This window comes from Schistocerca nitens, chromosome 3 (genome assembly GCF_023898315.1).
Source record: "Schistocerca nitens isolate TAMUIC-IGC-003100 chromosome 3, iqSchNite1.1, whole genome shotgun sequence".
NCBI lineage: Eukaryota > Metazoa > Arthropoda > Insecta > Orthoptera > Acrididae > Schistocerca > Schistocerca nitens.
Window position 1 is genome coordinate 862,618,651 of NC_064616.1, and position 13,567 is coordinate 862,632,217.

The 13,567-nt window shown below is 42.8% G+C and overlaps 1 protein-coding gene across 1 annotated transcript in view; it reads right to left on the reverse strand.

Moving 5' to 3' along the window:
• Positions 1-13,567, reverse strand: part of LOC126249454 (circadian locomoter output cycles protein kaput-like) — an 830,365-nt gene that overhangs the window by 38,961 nt on the left and 777,837 nt on the right. The window contains exons 5-6 of the mRNA XM_049951107.1: positions 12,840-13,049; positions 3,232-3,419 (exon numbers count right to left, since the gene is read on the reverse strand). Coding sequence (XP_049807064.1) covers positions 3,232-3,419; positions 12,840-13,049 — 398 coding nt within the window. The remainder of the gene's footprint in view (positions 1-3,231; positions 3,420-12,839; positions 13,050-13,567) is intronic.

Below are 13,567 nucleotides of genomic sequence, written 5' to 3' on the forward strand. Positions count from 1 at the left end.
AGGTGGGAGGGGTAAAATACAGGGAGCTAAAGGCTATTTACAATTTGTACAGAAACCAGATGGCAGTTATAAGAGTCGAGGGACATGGAAGGCAAGCAGTGGTTGGGGAGGGAGTGAGACAGGGTTGTAGTCTCTCCCTGATGTTATTCAATCTGTATATTGAGCAAGCAGTAAAGGAAACAAAAGAAAAATCCATGGAGAAGAAATAAAAACTTTGAGGTTCGCCGATGACAATGTAATTCTGTCAGAGACAGCAAAGGACTTGGAAGAGCAGTTGAACGGAATGGATAGTGTCTTGAAAGGAGGATATAAGATGAACATCAACAAAAGCAAAACGAGGATGATGGAATGTAGTCGGATTAAGTCGGGTGATGCTGAGGGAATTAGATTAGGAAAGGAGACACTTAAAGTAGTAAAGGTGTTTTGCTATTTTGGGAGTAAAATAACTGATGACGTTCGAAGTAGAGAGGATATAAAATGTAGACTGGCAATGGCAAGGAAAGCGTTTCTGAAGAAGAGAAATTTGTTAACATCGAGTATAGATTTAAGTGTCAGGAAGTCATTTTTGAAAGTATTTGTATGGAGTGTAGCCATGTATGGAAGTGAAACATGGACGATAAATAGTTTGTACAAGAAGGGAATAGAAGCTTTCTAAATGTGGTGCTACAGAAGAATGCTGAAGATTAGATGGGTAGATCACATAACTTATGAGGAGGTATTGAATAGGATTGGGGAGAAGAGAAGTTTGTGGCACAACTTGACTAGAAGAAGGGATCGGTTGGTAGGACATGTTCTGAGGCATCAAGGGATCACCAATTTAGTATTGGAGGACAGCGTGGAGGGTAAAAATCGTAGAGGGAGACCAAGAGATGAATACACTAAGCAGATTCAGAAGGATGTAGGTTGCGGTAGGTACTGGGAGATGAAGAAGCTTGCACAGGATAGAGTAGCATGGAGAGCTGCATCAAACCAGTCTCAGGACTGAAGACCACAATAACAACAGGACAACACAACATCCAGTCCCTGAGTGGAGAAAATCTCCGACCCAACCTGGAATCGAACCCGGGCCGCTAGGATTGACATTCTGTCGCGCTGATCACTCAGCTATCGGAGCGGACGCTTACAAGGGAACCTCCACATCGCACCCCCCCTCAGATTTAGTTGTAAGTTGGCACAGTAGATTGGCCTCGAAAAACTGAACACAGATCAATCGAGAAAACAGGAAGAAGTTGTGTGGAACTATGAAAAAATAAGCAAAATATACAAACTGAATAGTCCATGTGTAAGATAGGCAACATCAAGGAGAGTGTGAGCTCAGGAGCGCCGTGGTCCCGTGGTTAGCGTGAGCAGCTGCGGAACGAGAGGTCCTTGGTTGGAGTCTTGCCTCGAGTAAGAAGTTTAATTTTTTATTTCAGACAATTATCAAAGATCAGGCAATCACACATAATCAACTTCGCTCTCCAAAATTCCAGGACATGTTCAGATTTGCTTGGACATATGCAGGATTTGACGGTCTACACACGGAAAAAATTGAAAACGTTAAAAACATATTTTTTGACAGAGCACAGGGAAAACTGTGCGACTGTGAAACTGTTGCATTCATTTGTTGCAGTTTATGTGACAAACTCTTATGTTTTCATCACTTTTTAGGGAGTGATTATCACATCCACAAGAAAACCTAAATCGGGCAAGGTAGAAGAATCTTTTTACCCATTCGCCAAGTGTACAAGTTAGGAGGGTCGACAACATATTCCTGTCATGTGATGCACATGCCGTCACCAGTGTCGTATACAATGTATCAGACGTGTTTTCCTGTGGAGGAATCGGTTGACCTATGACCTTGCGATCAAATATTTTCGGTTCCCATTGGAGAGGCACGTCCTTTCGTCTACTAATCGCACGGTTTTGTGGTGCGGTCGCAAAACACAGACACTAAACTTATTACAGTGAACAGAGACGTCAATGAACAAACGGACAGATCATAACTTTGCGAAAATAAAGAAAGGAAACTTTTCACTCGAGGGAAGACTTGAGCCAAGGACCTCCCGTTCCGCAGCTGCTCACGCTAACCACGGGACCACAGGGCTCCTGAGCTCGCATTATCCTTGATGTTGCTTATCTTGCGCATGAACTACTCAGTTTGTATATTTTGCTTATTTTTTTCATAGTTCCACACAACTTCTTCCTGTTTTCTCGATTGATCTGTGTTCAGTTTTTCAAGGCCTATCCACTGAGCCAACTTATAACTAAATCTGAGGGGGTTGCGATGGGGAGGTTCCCTTGTTAGAAGTAATCAGGTTAATTTAAAGAAGTCAAACAGTGACGTGAGAGGAAATATTGTACGAATGTTCATAGCCAAACAAAGAGTGAGAAATGGACAAATGGGACATCAAATTGGCCAACAAGAGGTATAGTTTTCCAAAAAAAGGGACTGAACTGCTTGAAAGTAATCAGGGTGATTAATAAAAAATGTAATTAGTGATTTGAGGGAAAACTGAAATATTTCACGAACAGTCACTGGTAGCTATGTAAAAGAAGTATCTCTTCAAGGTCTAGCTAGTAAGCACATAAGAAGTTACATTGGTATGATATTTCAAGGTTTCTGAGCAAAAACTGGAAATTTAAAGAGTTTCAAAAAATTAAAAATGTTTTGTGAATTGACTGTCTCAAAGTAAGAAAATATATTAGAGAAACATTTTACGCACCTTTGAATGATGCTCGAAATCATGTGCAGCAGTAGTATCTCCATTAGTAAAATATGCTACTGTGTGACTACAGATAACGATAGTATCTCAAGTCGCCACAATAGCAGACTACACGGTCTACATAACCCACAAGACAAATATCCTCCAGTACTCTTTAAAATTCTAAGTTAAACTTTGAACTTTAAATTCTCAGCCGGCACCTCATTTGTTTTACATGATACTGAGCATCATTCAAAGGTGCTTCAAATGTTTCTCTAATCTATTTTACTTCTTACTTTGAAACAAATCATGACACAAAGCATTTTAACATTTTTTTCAGTTTTTTGTTTTGAGAGATGTATGTTAAGCTTCTTGCATATTTTTTTCAGCGTCTTTGAGTATAAGGTAAGTAGTGAGACTGGTCGTAAATTATTTGTCTCTGTCTTACTACGTTTCATGTGAAGGGGTCAACAACAGAACAAAATATTCGCAGTGATATCAAAATTCGCCTGCGGTAGAAGCAAGAAGAGAGAAGCGGTGAACGTACCGTTGGTCCATGGAGACGAGGGCGAGGTCGAGTTTGTGCTTGCTCTTGAACATGACCTCCTTGTGCGGGATCTCGAGCAGCGACGGCGGCCCGAAAGGCGTGCAGATGGCGAACAGCGCGAGCGGCGGCTCCTCCGTCTTGCGGTTCTGGCCGTGCAGCACCTTCACGCGGCCGCGGATGTCCAGCCGCTGCAACACCACAGTCACACATCTTCTCAAACAGGACCCATTCTGATTTAAAATTTCAAACCAAAATACCTTCGGCAGCCTAAATTTCTAGTTTTATTTTATTTGTGAACCAGTTTCAGCGATACGTTACGCCATCTTCAGGGCCCCTGCCCGACATGCTGGCCCCCATCTTGACTGGACCAATGGTGGGATTCCCTCTACACGTCGGTCGCGTAGTGTAGCTTTGAAACTAAACTAAACTCAGGGGCCACTCCTGTTCCTTATTTATATAAATTATATGCCCTCTAGTATTACGGGTAACTCTAAACTGTTTGTGTTTGCTGATGACAATAGCTTGGTAATAAAGGATGTTGTGTGCAACATTGGCTCGGTTTCAAATAGTGTAGCACATAGGGTGACCAGACTCCGGATTAATCCGGACATGTCCTCCTTTTTAGCTCTTTGTCCGGGGTCCGGGTGGATTTTTTCAGTGTCCGGCTTTTTCGCAAAGTTGAGCGTAATACAGTTAAATTTACAATTCTTCCCATTCTGTTGCTCTTTTCTTAAATACTTTAACAATTGGCACAGCCTTCGTGGTAAACACGTACGAAGGCGGTGTTAGTAGGTGGCACCAGGATTGTCGATGTTATCGTTGATCGACCTATAAGCGAATGCATATATCGATTATTTAAAATTTTCGTTTCGTATCTCCGCTTTGTATTGGCTTGGCTTCCTGTAGTGCACGTATGATTTGTGAGTGTAATTTTTAACCGAGTGAGTTACGTAAAATATTTGGCTACGCCTAAACGAAAATTTACGTTTTCTGATGCCCTTTCCTGCAAATATCCAGCTTTCAAGAAAGGGAAAAATGAATTTGAAGCGGAATGTAAGATATGTGGAGTTGGAACGTACGTCTCAGTGGCCAATAAAGGTAAGAACAAACTCGACAGATTGTCATGGTTTTATTCCATTGTTTCATAGTCATTCAGTTTATTTGTATTCGGAAGGTTAAAGTGCAGTTTACATGTCATCAGCTGCTGTTTGAATTGTAGATGTTGGTAGTGGTGCGTCGAATGAAGTGAGGTGAATGGTCTTACGTTTTTCGCTTTGTAAACAATTCCGTGTGGTTGACGTAGCAAAACAGTTGACGCCACACTGTCACCACAATCAATGTTTTTAATTTTTTTATATTGCTCATTTAACCACCACCTGACCATCAGTAACAATTAAGTACTAGTTTTACCGGTAATTCCCGGCAGTCACGTGACTTGTCCAAAGCTGAAGGGTGATATCCTCACCTGCAGTTGACCCTTTTGATGTGTCCTCTTTTTTCTTCTTTTGTCCTCCTTTTTGAAGCTGTTTGTCCACCTTTTTAAACAATTGCATCTGGTCACCCTAGCAGTACATGACCTCATTTCATGGCTTGTAGAAAATAAACTAACGCCAAATCACAGGAAGACTCACACACACAATTCAACAAAACCTGACATTTTAATTTCACAGAACGGGCATATGATTAGTGGAACTGAATAGTTCAAATTTCTAGATGTTCAGACAGATAGTAAGCTGTCGTGGAAAGCCCACGTTCAGGATCTTGTTCAAAGACTTAATACTGCTATTTTTGCTATTCGAACGGTATCAGAAGTGAGTGATCGTTCGACACGAAAGTTAGTCTACTTTGCTTATTTTCATTCGCTTTGCCGTATGGTATTATATTTTGGGGTAGCTCTTCTCATTCTAAAAGAATATTTTTGGCTCAGAAACGGGCAGTTCGGGCAATAAGTGGTGTTAGTTCACGAACCTCTTGTCGACATCTGTTCACGAGTCCGGGTATTTTGACATTGGTTTCTCAATACGTATATTCCTTATTGTCGTTTCTTGTTACCATTATTAGTTTATTCACAAGAATAAGCAACTTTCACTAGGTTAATACTCGGCAGAAATCAAACCTGCATTTGGATCGGACTTCCTTAACTCTTGTGCAAAAAGTTGTGCAGTATACTGCTGCATCCATTTTCAACAAGCTGCCACTCGAATTCAAAAATCTTAGCAGTAATCTACGCGCTTTCAAATCGAAACTGAAGAGTTTTCTCATGGATCACTCCTTCTATTCTGTCGAGGAGTTCGTTGAAAAATTAGCTGATTTTTATTGTATTGCTGATAGCGTTTACTTAAACTTATAGATTGACTTTTTTAAGGTTCATGAACATTTATTTTTATCTGTTTTTACGTTTATGTTGTATTTCATGTACTGACACGATCCATGACCTTGGAGATTTGCTCCTCAATTTGGTCCTACGGAACTTGACGAGTAAATAAATAAAATAAATAAATAAAACTCCGCCCGTACAGGCCATGAAGGCCCAGCGGTACCGACCGGCCGCCGTGTCATCCTCAGCCCACAGGCCTGGATGCGGATATGGTGGGGCGTGTGGTTAGCACACCGCTCTCCCGGCCGTATGTCAGTTTACGAGAGCGGAACCGCTACTTATCAATCAAGAAGCTCCTCACTTTGGCTCACAAGGGCTGAGTGCACACCGCTTGCCAACAGCGCTCGGCAGACCGGATGGTCACCCACCCAAGTGCTAGCCCAGCCCGACAGCGCTTAACTTCGGTAAGCTTTTAACCTGGTTGCACAAATAAAATAAAACTGGAAATTTAGACGGATGAAGGAGTTTCGATTTGATATTTTATACTGAACAGCCGAAGTATCTTGTATAAAGATGGGCTTACAGAGAGCATTCTGATTTACATCCTCAGTCGTCCAATTGGTGATGGGGATGTCTCCTTCAACGGGCTTCCCCAGTCCTTATTCAACTATGTCACCGTCTCTAATGACAGTCTTCTCACTGAAGTGTGAAGCACCGAAATAGACCGCAAAGATTGCTACTTTTCAATTCCCGTAAATGGTCACCAGGAGCAGCATTAAGTGATTGTTGACAATTTCAGTTAGCTTTCCTGTAATAAAAAATGGTTTCACTAATCTATGTAATCAGGCGACTGCGTGTGGGCGGTTCCTTCTCCCGACGACCAGAACGTTGTGTTCCGTTGACACCCGCACATCAGAGGCAACGTTTGCCATGGTGCCAAGAGGGTAGGGACTGGACAAACTAGGAGTGGGATCATGTGCCCTTCTCGGATGAGAGCGGATTGAGTATGAGTAGATTCTGGACCTACCCTCATATGGCGAGGGGTGGGAATACGTAATGCACCCTGGAACTTTGTCGAATTTAAATGCTTTGTTGGTCCAGGTGTTATGGTCTGAGAGGCACAATGTTGAATGGGCGTAGTGACCTCCAGATCTTTGAACATGGTACTCTCACCGGTCAGTGTTATTGTGACACTACTCCTTTCCCATGTGCATCTACCCAAGGGCACTCACCCCTTACTTCACTTTTATGGATGAAAATGCGCGACAGTATCCAACAGCGCGGGGGAGGAGCTCTTGGAATGAGAGGATATTTGCCGAATGGACTGGCGAGCCCGTTCCCACGAATTAAATCCCATCGAGCACGAGTGGGATGGGTTGGGTAGACGTACTGCAGTACGTACACATGCACAATGGGTCATCCATCAGTTGTCAACGGCTCTGGTGCAGTGATGGAACACCCTACCGAAATGACGCCTTACGAAGCTGGTGGCCAGCAGAGAAGCACACTACAGACCATGCATTGCCGTCTGTGATGATCACACACCCAATGAAGAACCACGCCTCGCCTTTAGTAATGTCCAGAGGACCACAATGAATCGCGGCGACTTCATTGTTTTATTGTCTTTGAACAAAAGTGTCATTTTTGTTCGTCTCCACACGTACTTCTTCCAGTTACCTTCTGTACTATATCGTAGCAGATCTTTCTACATATGGTCCAAGTTCCCTCGAGCTATGGCATTTGACAGTGACACATCATGAAAAATCTACTTTCGTCCTTAAGTTTGTACAGCAGTGTACTTTAGTATAGACGAAGAACACACTTAGAAAAGTTAGATCTGCTCACACCAAAACTTCTACATCTACATCTACATCTACATATATACTCCGCTAGGCACCAAGCGGTGTGTCGCGGAGGGCACAATTCGCGCCAAAATTATATTTCCCTCCCCCTCTGTTCCACTCGCGGATCGCGCGAGGGAAAAACGACTGTCTGAACGCCTCAGTACGAGCTCTTATTTCCCCTATTTTTGAATGATGATCATTACGCGATTTAAAAGTTGGTGGTAATAATATATGCTCTACATCCTCCTTGAAGATTGGATTATGGAATTTAGCGCGTCGTCTATCTGCAAGTGTGTCCCACTTCAAAATTTCTATGAGATTTGTAACGCTCTCGCGATGGCTAAATGAACCAGTCACGAATCTTGCCGCTCTTCTTTGGACCTTCTCAATCTCTTGAATCAGACCCAACTGGTAAGGGTCCCATACAGACGAATAATACTCTAAGACTGGACGAACTAACGTATTGTAAGCTATTTCCTTTGTTGAAGGACTGCATCGCTTCAGGATTCTACCAATAAACCGCAATCTAGAGTTCGACTTACCCGTTACTTGTGTAATCTGATCATTCTATTTGAGATCATTTCGAATAGTCACACCCAGATACTTCACTGATGTTACCGCTTCCAAAGACTGATTATTTATTTTGTACTCGTACATTAATGGGGATTTTCGCCTTGTTATACGCAGTAGGTTACACTTACTAATATTGAGAGATAACTGCCAGTCATTACACCACGCATTTATTTTCTGCAAATCCTCATTGATTTGTTCACAACTTTCGTGTGATACTACTTTCCTGTAGACTACAGAATCATCGGCAAACAGACTAAGGCCGCTGTCAATACCATCAACCAGATCGTTTATGTAAATCGTATAAAGCAGAGGACCTATTACGCTGCCCTGGGGCACACCTGAAGTTACTCTTGTTTTTGTTGAAGTTACCCCGTTCAGGACGACATACTGCTCCCTGTCTGTTAGAAAACTTTCTATCCAGCCGCATATGTCATTGGATAGACCGTAAGCGCGCACTTTTTGTAGCAAGCGACAGTGCAGAACTGAGTCGAACGCCTTTCGAAAGTCGAGAAATATGGCATCAACCTGGGAGCCGGTATCTAGAGCCTGTTGTATATCGTGCACAAAGAGGGCCAGCTGTGTCTCGCATGACCGCTGTTTCCTAAAACCGTGCTGGTTTTGCAGATGAGCTTCTCAGAGTCTAGAAAGGTCATTATGTCTGAACACAAGATATGTTCCATGATTCTACAACAAATCGATGTCAGTGAAATTGGCCGGTAATTATGTGCATTCGATTTTCTACCCTTTTTATAGATTGCTATGACCTGGGCCTTCTTCCAGTCCCGTGGAACTTTCCGCCGTTCCAATTATCTCTGATAGATGACGGATAAGAATGGTGCTATATTTGTAGCATAGTCAACATAAAATCTTACGGGGATACCGTCTGGGCCAGATGCCTTTCTGGCGTCTAAGGATCTTAACTGTCTTACAATCCCAGATACACTAAACACTATGTCAGCAATCCTTTCGTTTGTTCGATAATTGAAAGGGGAAATGGTGCTGCAGTCCTCTATCAAAACTTAAGACCTTTTCCCACAGAACGTATTGGCAGAAGCGCAGTTTGGCTTCAGGAATGGCTAATCAGTTAGCATTGACGAAAACCGAGTTCCATCGGTTACCCGTTGTGACTTAAGAAATGTTTTACGATCATTCGGATTATTATATACTGTCAAACAAACTACAGTATCATTGTATTAGAATTAGCGTTGAAGCACTCCGGTGGTTTCAGCCTATGTCAGCAGTAGGGAACAGAATGTTGCCTTACAATACCATGTAACAGGAAATGAGCCTACATCCGTCTGGGTTACCGTAGCGGGTGAGTGATTCTCAAGGTTTCATACTCGTGCCACTTTATTTCCTGGTATTCATTGATGACTTGCAGTTAACTATAGCATATAATTCCGAAGCTTTTTTACTTGAAGTTGATGCACTCACAGTTGTTACAGATTCGGGTCAGGAATGGAATAATATAACAAATAATGTTTCGGAGCAGAGCAATTCTTAATTTACATGTAGAAGGGTGACACTTAAATGCAATAAAATACAATACACTTTTTACAAGAATACTTGTGCTAACTTTCAACTCTTGTATAAAATGGTAGGTAGACGTTGAGATCTCGAGGAAGGTCCACATTCTCAACCTTATACGGACAATAAATGCAGGAATTACAGTGCTTTAAAACACACGCTCAGTAGATTTTCACAAGATTTGTTTGTGAAAAGTAATGAAGACATTGATCCTAAACGTATTTTTAAGAAGGATTCCCAGGTTGTATGTGAAAGCTATACTCTTATAAAATCGGCTGGTTTTATGAAAATTAAAACTTTGTAGTCCTGCGTGCAAGTTAAAATTTGATGCAAGTTCCCTTCTTCATTCATTTAGAAGCTACAATCATCTCAAATCGGATAATTATTTTAAAAAATTGTGTTTCACTGCAGTACGCAGAAAAGTATTCAGTAGCGATCAGCATTTGTATGTTCGTACACAGGGTGTCCCATAAATGTTGCGACAAACTTCGAGGGGTTATAGTGGGTGTCTTGAGCAACAAATCGAGGGTAAGTACAAGTGTCCGGAGCTGTCATCCACCGAAGCAACCGAGCATTGCAGTCATAGGAGACAAGTCATTTCTATGCAGCAGCTAGCTCCATCTTCTTCACTGGCGATCATGGCAATTAATGACGATCACTGGATAACAAACTAAATTGCGAGATGTTCCGCCTAAGATCCGTCAGCGTATAAAGTCACTTTTGCTGCCGAATGGGTGGCCGCCGGCGATAACCTCGATACTCTGTAGCGTCATTGGATAACGTTTCCGGACACGGGTTCCTTATCTTCAAAAATGGCTCTGAGCACTATGGGACTCAACTGCTGAGGTCATAAGTCCCCTAGAACTTAGAACTACTTAAACCTAACTAACCTAAAGACATCACACACATCCATGCCCGAGGCAAGATTCGAACCTGCGACCGTAGCAGTCGCGCGGCTCCGGACTGAGCGCCTAGAACCGCTAGACCATCGCGGCCGGCTCCTATCTTCGATTTGTTCCTTAAGACTCCCTCTACAGCCCTTCGAAGACTGTCGCTACGTATCTGGGACACCCTGTATACAGTTTAGGAGAAGATAAGAATAAAATAGGCAAATAGCACTGGTAAATAAGGATCTGGAAACTAATTATATCCCCAATGCTAATGCCAATGTTACAAAACTGTCAGTGTGTAAGGTTACGTTTACTTTGAAACAGCAGAAGTGAAGCGTAAATTACAAAGTGATAAACTGTCCTCGTTTCATTTTATTGTCATTTCAGATACTTAAGAACTGGTAAATAGCGTTTCGACAACAAGTGCATCAATCGTCGCTTGCCAATACCGTGGCCTTGGCCTCCGAGTTGAACACGTTGGATATTTTTGTGTGGGGTATTTAAGAGCTATGGTGTCCGCCTGCTTAGCTGGGTGGTAACGTGCTCGCCTCCCATGCAAGCGGGCCCGGGTTCGATTCCCGGCTGGGTTGGAGATATTCTCTGCTCGGGAACTGGGTGTTGTGTTGTCCTCATCATCATTTCATCCTCATCAGCGGAGCGAAAGTCGCCCAATGTGCCGTCGAATGAAGTAAGACTTGCGCTTGGCGGCCGAACTTCCCCAAATAGGGTCCTCCCGGCCAGCGATGCCATACGCTCGTTTCCATTTTTTTAAGAGCTTTGGTCTATTCCAGTTCTGCTGATTGAATCGATGAATTTCTGGAACTCATTGTGAGTGGTTATCAGAGCATTCGGAGCACGCCCGGAGTTTTGATCATGTATGGGCATCAATCAAGAGACGTGCTGAAGTCACGTGAAAGGTGGCCATGTGCAACACTTATTGTAGTGTGCTTGTCCTCAAGTGCACATCTCCAGACTCAGTCCTCTGGAACTGTTTCAAGGTGTTCACGTACTCAGTTGTAGTACGTCGTACCAGCGAAATCATTGGTTTTCGGACCTCTGTGTGTGTGTATGTGTATGTGAATTCCTAAGGGACCAAACTGCTGAGGTCATCGGTCCCTGAACTTACACACTACTTAAGGGGGTAGGTCGTCAAAGTGGCCGACTTGGAGCAGGAGAGGCACCACAGGACATTTTATTTTCTACTGTCTATACTTTCACAAATAAATTCATAAAACTTTGTCAACATTAGCAGGAAGGATTTAGGATTCACACTCATAGCACTGGAAATGCAAAAACATAACAAAAATTTTTTTTAGATATGAAATTTCATCATTTTTTCACTTACTGTTGGCCGCATTTGTGACTATAGGTACATTTTTCTTCACAAGTAAGAGAAATTCTTTGATGGATTTTGCACAGCATACAAACCATACTTACAAGTGTATGAAACTCTAGAATTTTCCAAATCTATTAAAAACTCTGGTAAAAATTGAGATAATTAACTACAAAATTTCATTTTTTTCTAAACATAAAGTTTAAAACGTAACAACTCATTAATTTTTTCATAAATTAAATAGATTCTAGAGTTTCAGACACCTGTAGTATGATTTGTATGCTGTGCAAAATTCATCATTCTCTCTTACTTATGAAGAAAAGTGTACCTATAGCAACAAATGCAGCCAATAGTAAGTGAAAAAATGTTGAAATTTCACATGTAAAAAAAATTATTTTGTTATGTTTTTGAACTTCCGCTACGAGTGTGAATCCTGAATCCTTCCTGGTCATGCTGACAAAGTTTTATGAATTTACTTGTAAAAGTATAGACAGTGGAAATTAAAATGTCCTGTGGTGCCTCTCCTGCTCCATGTCGGTCCATTTGACGTCCTATCCCCCTTAAACTAACTTATGCTAAAAACAACACACACACCCATGCCCGAGGGAGGACTCGAACCTCCGGCGGGAGGGGCAGCGCAATCCGTGACATGGAGCCTCAGACCACGCGGCGACACCTATGTTTGTTAGGATTATTTGCTTGTTTTTGTCCTCTATTCGCCCATTTCGTTTGTACCTGCAATAGTCGAGCACCAAGCGACGTTAAACCCCAATTTTCCTTGGTTAGTCGGACACCATGTTTAATGAATGACTTGTCCTGTGATCATGAACAAGTTGGACTTTTTTGTGGGGGTATTTGAGAGCTTTGGTCTGATTGTGTCGATGAATTTCTGGAACCCATTGTGAGTGATTGTCAGTGCATTCGGAGCGCGCCTGGGAATTTTGAACATGTATGGGCATCAATCAAAATACGTGCTGAAGTCTGCCTTCACATGAAAAGTCTGGTTGTGATGGTACACCAGGTTCGCGTCATGAGAAAGTTTTAAAATGCATGCAACATTGTCCTGTAAGCGTAAAATAGAGCAGGTTGAAGAGAGCAGTAGCGGTGTGTGGCCGCTGGCTCACCAGGAAGCCGGAGGTGTTGTCGAGCAGGCAGCGGAAGCGGACGGTGAAGCTGCGCTCGAGCAGGTGGCAGTTGTCAGCGGCGAGCGCGTCCTGCAGCGCCATGCTGGCCGACTCGGGCGGCAGGAACGAGTTCCACATCAGCTGCCGCTGCAGCTCCTCCCGGTCCTCCGAGTGCACCAGCTCGTACACCGACTGGTGCACGATGTCCGACTGCAACACACAGACATTACAAAATCCTTGAGACTTCCGTGCCCACTTGTTGACGTACTGCCTTTGGTTCTCGCCTCAGGATCTTCGGTCCATGTTTGTTCAGTATTTTTTTTTACGTTTCACCAGCACGAGTGGTCGACATTATCAAAGACTCGTTCTCCAGAGTCTGGCGCCAGCAGTGGAGGATGAATATTTGACAACGCCATTCGTGGTGATGCAACATCAGATAATCGTTAAACAAACATCGGCCAAAGATCTCGGGATGAAAGCCAACAGGCGATTCGTTTGATTGTCAGTCTAGGAATCAGTATTCATAGTGGAGATAGATAAAATTCAAAGCAAAGTTGTGCGGGTGACAGCGTCACTGGGACGGTCATCCAAAAGATGGTTCAAATGGCTCCGAGCACTATGGGACTTAACATCTGAGGTCATCAGTCCCCTAGGATTTAGAACTACTTAAACCTAACTAACCTAAGGACATCACACACATCCATGCCCGAGGCAGGATTCGAACCTGC